Source organism: Oryzias latipes, chromosome 22 (genome assembly GCF_002234675.1).
Source record: "Oryzias latipes chromosome 22, ASM223467v1".
Classification (NCBI taxonomy): Eukaryota; Metazoa; Chordata; class Actinopteri; order Beloniformes; family Adrianichthyidae; genus Oryzias; species Oryzias latipes.
The window spans coordinates 13,071,756-13,081,292 of NC_019880.2; the positions used below are offsets into that span (position 1 = coordinate 13,071,756).

General features: G+C 43.1%; 2 protein-coding genes across 2 annotated transcripts in view; one reads left to right on the top strand and one right to left on the bottom strand.

Annotated features, from left to right (window-relative positions):
* The window catches only part of coq6 (coenzyme Q6, monooxygenase), a 12,420-nt gene extending 9,556 nt beyond the window's left edge, over window positions 1-2,864 (top strand). Inside the window, exons 7-12 of the mRNA XM_023951482.1 lie at window positions 457-519; window positions 614-721; window positions 1,319-1,521; window positions 1,625-1,740; window positions 2,070-2,236; window positions 2,743-2,864. Coding sequence (XP_023807250.1) covers window positions 457-519; window positions 614-721; window positions 1,319-1,521; window positions 1,625-1,740; window positions 2,070-2,236; window positions 2,743-2,772 — 687 coding nt within the window. The 3' untranslated portion in view covers window positions 2,773-2,864. The remainder of the gene's footprint in view (window positions 1-456; window positions 520-613; window positions 722-1,318; window positions 1,522-1,624; window positions 1,741-2,069; window positions 2,237-2,742) is intronic.
* A 3-nt stretch (window positions 2,865-2,867) lies between these two features.
* On the bottom strand, window positions 2,868-8,945 carry entpd5 (ectonucleoside triphosphate diphosphohydrolase 5). Its single transcript, XM_004082572.4, has 13 exons — window positions 8,348-8,945; window positions 8,024-8,103; window positions 7,666-7,809; window positions 7,244-7,319; window positions 6,847-6,882; window positions 6,432-6,520; window positions 6,259-6,338; window positions 6,094-6,155; window positions 5,900-6,001; window positions 5,133-5,276; window positions 4,996-5,049; window positions 4,312-4,427; window positions 2,868-4,231 (listed from the first exon to the last, which is right to left on the bottom strand). Exons 1-13 carry the CDS (start codon window positions 8,778-8,780, stop codon window positions 4,148-4,150), a joined length of 1,500 nt encoding a protein of 499 aa, XP_004082620.2. The 5' UTR covers window positions 8,781-8,945; the 3' UTR covers window positions 2,868-4,147.
* Between the last annotated feature and the right edge of the window lie 592 nt (window positions 8,946-9,537).

Here is a 9,537-nt window from a genome sequence, read left to right on the forward strand (position 1 = left end):
GGGATTTCGGCCTCTCCTATTTGTAACGCAAAGTGGGAGGGGTCACTGGGGGGGGGTGATTAACTTAACTGCTTTCTAATTGGTTCCATCTTCAGGTCTAAACTTGTTCTTTTCTGCTCAAAATACTGTTCTCTTACAATCTTTTTTTCAATGCATGCATTGTATAATCAATGCATTTTCCTGCAAGCTTCAAAATGTATGCCTCTCTTTATGAAATGTGCTTTGCAAATAAAAGAGCCTTGCTTTTAGGAACTCTTCTTTGGTAACAAGTAGCTAGCATCAAAACAAGGTATTGAAGGGAATTTAAATTTAACGTCGTGTCTGTCAGCAGGCAGAGGACAATACATCTGCCCAGAAGCTTTCAGGGCAACTTAAGTGCATTATTTGCCAGGGCAAATTATAGCTGCAAAAGACAATGGAGCAGAACTGAAAATATCTTGGTTTATTTTTTTGCAGCCCACGGAGAACAATGTCGCATGGCAGAGATTCCTCCCAACAGGACCCATTGCGATGTTACCAGTATGTTATCTGTCACTATTGCTTTAAATGTTGTTGTTTTTTCATTTGCGAAATATTTTCCAGATGTTTTGATGAAGTTGTCTTTGCTCCACAGCTGTCAGACACTCACAGCTCTCTGGTGTGGTCGACTAGCCATCGGCTCGCCGAGGAGCTGCTGGAGCTGGATGAGGAGAGCTTTGTTGATGCAATTAACTCCGCCTTCGTGAGTCTCAGTGTGACCTTCAAACTGATGTTTTATTTACAGTCAGACTGCAGATCTGTCACTACCATTATCTCTGTTTTTGTGTGCTGGCCTTTTCCATATATACACATACTGTACACATCAAGTGGGGTTTTAGTTAGTCACTCAAACAAACTTGGTCATTGTTTTCCGAAGCTATGTGCAAGAATGATATTTCTCTAGGGGAAGGATATACCTATCTATTTTTCATGTTTGGAGAAACTCTGTTTTCCCAAGCTGGCTATTTTCACTGGGCCGGCTGAAGGATGGGGTCACTACGGTTGAGTCACGCGTGGTTTTCGGGCCTGGTTTGCTAATTAAACCTGTGGTCGGACAGTGTCGACCATTACTGCATGGAATGTTTTTCAAACAGGCCTAATTCAACTGCATTGCCTGACCGACATCTTCTTTTAATTAGCCAAGCTCTCAGAGGGCTGCCAAGTCTGTTTGTTAGGGAGGGTAGAGGGCCTGGAGTTCAGCTTTGCTTCTGACCAGCTAAATTTCTCTGTAAACTCAAAAAGAGTTGTGTTTTCATTCTCTCTGAATATTTTTTTTTTCCTCTCTCTGTGTTTGCGCTAGTGGAGTAGCGAGAACCATTCAGAGCTCATTGAGACAGCTGGCTCTCTTTTCCGGGGTGCTCTGTCAGCTATCATGCCGTCTGCAGGTTCACCTCGACAGCTTCCACCGAGCGTGGCGGGGATCGGCCCAAAGAGCCGAGTCATGTTTCCGTTGGGTATGGGCCACGCATCGGAGTACGTCAGGCACAGAGTGGTTCTGATTGGGTACGATAAAACTGTTACATCGGAAGTAGACCATAAATGCGTCAAAGTTGTACTTCAATGTGCTGAACATGCTCTGAATGTTTGGTGGTGTTTGTCTTTGCAGGGATGCAGCCCATCGGGTTCATCCTCTTGCAGGTCAAGGAGCCAACCTGGGTTTCGGGGATGTGGCTTGCCTTACGCAGCTTTTGAGCCAGGCGGCCTTTAACGGGAAGGACCTGGGTCAGTGAGGATTTGGACAAATGCTGCAGATATAGCTCAGTGGTTTCCTCTAAGCTCTTTTCCATCGCACAGCTGAAACGCTCACTGTTGATCCGACCTATAAAAAGCACAAGGTTTTCCGGCAGCATTCATTTATGTGCTTTGATCGGTTTTCCAAGAAACTGTGTTTTCTTCTCTAAAAAAAAGCTCTTTGTATGAGATGGAGTTTCAATTTTTCTCTTATAAATGTTGAAGTTAATGTAGATCCAGTGAGTTGGCATAATGTTGGAAATGTGTGGCAAATCCCTGCAGGATAATGGTCCATTCTCACCTTTTGCTTTTATATTCAGGAGCAATACAGCACTTACTAGAATATGAAACTGAACGTCAGCGACACAATCTGCCCATGATGGCCGCCATCGACCTCATGAAGCGCCTTTACTCCACCGATGTCGCTCCTGCGGTTCTCCTTCGCACCTTCGGTCTGCAGGCCACCAACATGCTCCCGACTCTAAAAGTAAGCTCCCTGTTTGGTTCTCAGCCAACCTGGACATCGCCCCCTCAGCATCAGCCACCTGCCAATCCTTAGACCCGCCCACACCGTGACCCAACCCTCCACCCTCTCCTCTGATTACACGGAGCCGTGCTTTAGCAGTGTCTATAATTTTAAAGGCTCTTAACCTACTAGTATGACATCTAAGTTTAGCCCCAAATTTAGTGTTGCCAAAAGTGTGTGGGCGGGGTGCATGGCAGGCCCTGGGGCAGCGGACAGTGGTGTTGGCCTGTGTTTTCACACTCCTTTTTATTACCGACCACTCATGCAAAATGGCTTTATTCCCTACTTAGTGATTTAAGCCAACATAGCAGTGAGTAGCTGTAAAGGCGTTTCACTATAAAGACTCCTAAAAGTGACACTTTTTCCATATTAAATGCTGCCAGTTTTATAGTGTACAGGTCTTGTGCACATTTAAGGTACCACTCAAAAAAAAACCTGCAACTGAATGGTTCTTTTTCTCTCTGCAGGAGCAGATCATGGCATTTGCAAGCAAGTAATGCATCTATGGGGAAAGTGCTGGATTTACAGACTCTGAGCTTCAAAAGCTGTAAAGACCGTCTGTGTAAGAAATGAATAAAAAGCATTTTCTGATGTGTTTTTGTTGTATTTATTCAAGAAAATGAGGTTTGACAAGGCAGAATATGAATCACAAACGTTTTATTAAAACATACATGTCCAGTATACCCTTTAAGAAAAACAATTTACATATTATCAGGCATCAGCATTTTACTGATGGATACAGATATACATTTCAACTGTGCACCCTTTAGATTTGTACGCAAAAGAAGGAAAAACATTTCACTAGGATAAAAGTATATATGTACAACAGTAGTAGATGAATATATAGAATAATACAAAGAGAGTAGTTAAAGCATCTACTGGGTAAGTACAATAAAAAATACAGTTTCAAATATTTGTACAAGTCACAAGGAAAACAGAATATGTTCAGTACAACAAAGAAATATAATTTTTACATAGTTTCTGTTTATGTTTTAACTTCATTAAATGGCTGTAGTTCTGGCTGCACTGTCTACGCTTAATGAGTGGTTTCTCTAATGATCGTCTAAATACAGTTCGCACCAAAGGAGCCTGTAAGTAAGCTGTGAGCGATGGGTTATTTTCTCACTGGATGAAGCAAAACAGCAATAGAGGCAACTCGCACAAAAAAAAGTTACGAGACTGAATCATTTACAACACTGCAAGAGAATTCTCTCTACACCGCCCCCCTGAGTCGTGGTGAATCCAACACCGATCGTGAATATGTACAATTCCAGATGGCATCATAGCAAAGTATCATTTCTCAGCTACATTACCTGCAGTTAAAGTGTTTCGTGCAATGTTGAAGGAAAAATATTTGGTTAGTTGCTCTGTTTCCGATTCGGTTTAACATTAAGGTGGTTAAAATAAGTTTGAAATAATTTACTGCCATTCTAAACAGAGTGGATTTTGAAGCCTCTAGAAAATATTTAAGTTGTTTCTGCTTGTAATTTTCTAAGCTGTGCAGTATACACCAGGACCACAGTGAGCATCAAAGTACAAGGACTTTGCCCCTATATAGTAAACAGGGTAGGGGAGGAAGGCATTTTGGATCAAAAACCCATAAAGGGATCAAAAATGTAAACGTTTTTAACAACAAAATCAGCTCACCAGTTCTGAGCGTACAGTAGAAACAGCTGGCCTTAAAAAAATATATAAACTTCTCTTTTTTTTTTAAGTTCTCAAAGTGTGCTGAGGGTGTTGAGGTTTAGGGAGAGATGATGGATGGGTGTGGAGACATGCTGGGACTATCTGCGAGGGTGGACGGGTGGAAGGAGGCCCAACGGTGACAGACTGTCCCTTTCAGTGCCAGATGCAACAACTGGAGAGCTGTCTTTAATGGATGTTAAAGTTTCTGAAGAAGTCAAAGGTCGCGCCCAGGGCCCAGCTCGTTTCCACATTGTTGACCTTCTTGGCCAGCTGTTGACCATCAAAAACCTCAGAAAGACTATTCTGGAAAAACCAGTTCATATTGTGATGTTGGTAATCTTATTACTTACGTGCAGGACAGTGCTGTCCTTGAAGCCGAAGCCCTCCTTTAGGAGGCATGTGATATATGTCATATCCATGCAGAGGAAAGGACTAATGGGGCGGTATTTGGTCATCTTGTTGCACACTGCAAACACAAAGTCAGGTTTTTAATTTAATTTAGAAAAAAATGTTGCATAATTATTATATGCAAGAAGACATAAATATTTTTCAATTCCTTTTTTTTCTGTTAGATAAGTTGATGACCTCTGTGTATTGTTTGTCTGAAGAAACAGGGAGGTGCAAGGAGAAGCAGCTGTGGGTGGTGGTGTTACCAGCCAAGCGCACCTAAGTGAGCGTGTGTGTGTATGTGTAAGCCTCTGGGTGGTGTGTGGCTGTCAGGTGCCCCTCTGCCGAGGCCGGGCAGACATTCTCAGGTCAGCTGCCAGCACAGCATGTGTTAGACTTGTTCCTCGAGACCATGTGACAATGTTCTCACAACACAAACAGTTCTGCACAACACAACCAGTCATTCTTGCTTGATACAAACATTCTGACAGTCAGAAAAGCCAAGAAGATGAGCATATTATGGGTGCCAAAACGTTTGATGTCATTGAAGTATATTCATTTGGATAAGACAAGCCCTGCAAATGTGGAATTTTTGTCTTCTGGTGGAATTTTATCGTTTGAAGTGTCAGTGCGGCACCGCATCTTACCTTCTTTGGCTTTCTTCTTAAAGTCTCGGACTTCCACTGTGCCACCTCGTTCACCTGAGAAAAAAAAAACATGCAACTCAAAATCTTTTTACCCCCCTAGATCTTAGATTACAAAGTGTTGATGTGCTTTCACTCACTGATAAGGCCCGTCTCATTGGCTCTGTCGAAATAATGCGAGAAAGCGTAGAAGACGTTGGTGCCCTTCACTTCGTAGGGTTGGTGAAATATACCTTTGATCACCCTCTGCACCTCGTAGTAGCACAGCTTATAGCCTGCGTACCCTGAAGCAAGACAAAGCAGTCATTTTACCCAACGTTTAAAGAAATGGGAGAAACGGAGTGGACGCTGTGTGAAGCCAATGATCCTTGGAATGCAAGTGGTAAAAGCCCGGAGCCTCATTTTGAGGTCAGCGGGCGGTAAAACTAAAGGCTAACCACGTTACTTACAAGGGAAACCCTAGAAGTTTCATTTTGCCCAATGGGCATGGTTGGTACAATTGTGCTGGAAAAACCATGTGCTGACAAGAGTGGCAGTTAGTGCAACCCTGTTGTAATGTCTATTTTTACCACATAATTGTGAGCAGACTGAATCAGGCTGCCCCTTTCACACAAGAAAAGTCAGAGACAAGCTTGGCATTTTTTGGTGATCAACTTGGAGAAGGAAGAAAAAAGTATTTTTCCTTTAAACACTGGCTTGATGACAGTAATTTTGCAAGAGGAAATGCAGAAAGACAAAACATCTGTCTGGTGCCAACAGTGAAGGAAGTAGGCCTGATATGTGTTATCGTGGGAGATTGCGTTGTGCTGTATTCCACTGCATTTCAAAATTGGGCCATGAATGTCTGGATTGTTGGATCAAAGACAGCGGGAAAGCAACCAAAAACCTCAGTCGGCTTTAATCTTACCGTCTGGAATCCCACTGACTTTATAGGTGTTCCCTCCAAAAGTCACTTCCGCTCTGTACTTTTTCGGGAGGCATGGACTAGTGAAGACTTTCCAGTCCAACCCTGGAGAAAATGAAAACAAGTGATTAAACAGTTTGGACTAAAAAAAAGTGTAAAATCAAACAAAGAGGTGAAAAAGGCATGAACTACTTTACCATCAGCTCCAAGGGCTCCAAGAGTTGCCAAGCGAGCAGCAATTAGTCCATTTTTAAGATAGCTGTGCAGTGGTGACATATAATTATGGTAAGTTTTTAGACAGTTATGAATGTTTCACCCTCAAATCTTGAGAAAATACATATAATTGTTATCTGTTTTTTTACCTATGTGTGTAAAGTTCATAAGTGTTGTTGAAGAGGCTGAATCTGGCAGTATAAGAAGAAGGAGCAGTCTCGATAGTTTTCTGTTGGAATGACAACAAAATTAGAATTATCATTGAGCCTTTTTTTCTTTATTTTTCAGAATACAAATGATAAGATTGTTAAATAAGGACCACCTTTGATTTTGGGAGGAATGTTATTTGTGTTGATCCTCCACCTAAATCCAGAATACCCACAGTTCTCCTGGTGTTGGAGTACAGATGACCTTCAGCAAATAAGCAGAAAGTTAAAAATTGGCACACACTACACTTCTAAGAGATATTTCAGTGCACAGTTCATAAAAATGAACTTGATATTTTTTTATGAGCCACTTTGAGATATTTGCAATGAATCAAAACCGAGATTTATCTTCAAAATAAATCAGCTAGTTGTGTGGCAGTGGGGCAAATATGAGAAGATACAACTTGTTTTTGCATCCAAAGAAGTATGACTCAAATGCACACAAACAACCTCAGAGAAGACGGCTGTTTTACACTGGAGCCTCCTAACCACTAACCCCATTGTAGCAAAACACAAGCGATGTCATCATACCTGTGAGAAAGTTCACGGTGACCCAGGCCAGGACTCCTGAAATGAGGTGACAGAGTCTGCATTAGTGCTGAGAAGTGACTCACAGCTGACGTTAACTGGTTTGTCCCATTTAAACAAGTTTCATGAGCACTTCTAGCCCAGATTAAAGCACTTGCCCCAAATGTGAGGTACTTGTAAAGTAAGAATGACAGTGAGTGATTTGCGGGCTGATGCTAAATGAAGGGCGTGGGGAGGTTTACGCTCACACTATGGTGTTTATGTGCCTCAATGAGCAAAGGAAAGTCTTGTAAAATAAATTACAAGATTTGAACCACCTGGTTGGCACCAAAAGACACACACAAAAAACTATATTTTAATTTGCAAGATAAGGTAAACAGTGCAACAAAATGGGATTTACCTTCATTGATTCCATTCATGATGGAGACACTGTTGCTCGGAACATAGAAAGGGGATTCCTCAAAGACCTCTCGTACCTGTGGGAGGGAGATCCACTCTTTGAATGCAGTTTTTTAGGTGCATGTATGGCAAAGATTTAGTTCTATAAAGCAAGCCGTTTGCTGCAGAGTGACAGATAACTTGACCACAAACAAGGCTGGAACAGCGGCCTGGATAATACTTAAAATGCTGAATATGGTTGCTCCACACAACCCAACAACAGCTGTTCTTTTGCAACATGATAGCCGCCAAATGGGGCCGACTTGCTGCCTTTTCGTTCAGTGACACTTGCAAGCATTTAGTGGTTTTCTCATCCCAGTCCCTGGTGGGACGACTGGTGTTTGTGCCAAAATGTCTGAGGGCAGAGGGAAAAACGCTCCTCACCTCCTTCAGGATGCCCTCAGCCTGCTCCTCAGTCAGCAGGCGTAGACCTGCTGTGGCTCTCAGGACCACTGGCGTCCTTTTCCACTCCTCCTCCGGAACCGTCTTCTTGGCAATCTTCAGCAATTGACGGATGGTATTACCGCCCTGTGAGGGATATTAAAGTCAGACGTATCCCATATATTACCAGACATTTTTAATAGTTACATCTATTACAGAATGTAAATAAATGCATTAAAGAAGAAACTATTTGGGGGGAATTGCATGGTTTTGACATCTTTCAATCCCAAAAAAATTCCACTTTATGTGAACTAAAATAACTAATAATGAATAAAGCGGTCATGCGTGTATGCATACTCACCTCCTCAGGGTTGTACTTGTACTCAGACAGGCCGGGTTTTATGGCATGGTACATTTCACTGTCCAAAACTGGCAGCTCAACTAGAAAAGTTAGACATCAGAAAATGAAACAAACAGATATGACTTAAATTTTGCTTTTTTTTTCATCATTTATAGAGTGGAACTGCACTCACATCCTGCTTCCAACAAACAAATTAAATTCTGCCTCTCCTACTTTTGCCATCCTCTCTGCCCTTTTTTCCCCTCACCACACTGTGAATGACCTAACAGCCCACAGAGGGAGTCGGCAGCAAGTGCACATGCGCCGTTCCTACTGCAGTCTTACCGGGATCTTTCTGAATGAACTTGTAGATGTGGATCCTGGTGCCGGTGCTCCCTGCGTCGAACATGACCCCGTAGAACACGCGGCTGCTGAAGGGGGGTACAGGTGCGGCGGGATGGTGCACCTGTGGCGGCAGGTAACTCTCAGGTGCGGGATGCACCACCTCGGGGACGTGGTGGAAAACCTCCGGCATGGGGTGGACTGATTCGGGTGCCGGGTGGAAAACCTCTGGGATCTCGTGGTTGGTGGAGGCGCCGGACTGGGTGACCTCAGGCACGGGGTTGGAACCATCAGGGAGGAGGTTGTCCGTGTTGGCGGTGTGCTCCCGGTAGCGGTAGAAGTGGGGGATGTAACGATGGTGCCGGTAGTAGGTCGCCTTAACGAAGTGACTCCCAGCCAGGAGCCACAGACTCAGAGTGAGGAGGAGGTTGGCCATGCTGATCAGCACCCGGGAGGGGGACAGACAGAGAGATGGAGGCTCAGAGGAGAGAGGAGGATGCTGGAGCAGCAGAGGAGATGCAGAGAGGCAGAGTGGATGCTCACTCAGGCTGTCCGGCCATTTGATTACACTATATAAAGACGTAAGGGCTTGGCAAGGGGCCACACCAACAGCATCCATCTACCAATCACGTGGAGGTCCATCCCAGCTCCATCAGGAGTCCCCCCCCACCCCCACCTCCTGGAACTGCAGCCTACCTGCAACAAAACTTTCCGTTTTTCCACCCCTTCCTTCTTTCTTCTTCCTTTTTTTTAAAGGATTATTTCTGGCTATGTTTTCCCCTCCTCATCTTTACTGGTAGCTCCAAAGCCAAACCCCTCCACATAGGAGAAAGGGGGAGTTTCTAAATACGTCTAAATGCATGGCTCATGTTCAAAAAAGCTCAAAAAGAACTGGTCTTAAAATACATTTTATGACCGTATTCAAGACTTCCATTGGAGCTTGGCTCAGAAATTCCTTCATGCTGCAATTCTTTCAACTTTTTGAACTTTGTAAACGCTTATATTTTGCTGCAGTTTTTTTAAATAACTGTAAATAAGTAATAAAAATTGTTCCTCTTGATTATAATTATGAGAAAGAATTTTTTTTTTTTTTAACTTTCTTGTTGGTAAATTGTGATTATTGTTTTTAATGTCAATTGTATTGATTATACTCCACATTCAGTAGTTTGAATGACATATCCATGATTTTAAAA

What these genes read in the sequence shown, in the direction of transcription:
- entpd5 (XM_004082572.4), bottom strand. Translation starts at nt 8,780, where the DNA reads ATGGCCAACCTCCTCCTCACTCTGAGTCTGTGGCTCCTGGCTGGGAGT. An exon ending in GTTCATTCAGAAAGATCCCG is followed by an intron (nt 8,104 to 8,347) that starts GTAAGACTGCAG and finishes TAACTTTTCTAG; the next exon opens with TTGAGCTGCCAGTTTTGGAC. An exon ending in AGGACAGCACTGTCCTGCAC is followed by an intron (nt 4,232 to 4,311) that starts GTAAGTAATAAG and finishes GATGGTCAACAG; the next exon opens with CTGGCCAAGAAGGTCAACAA.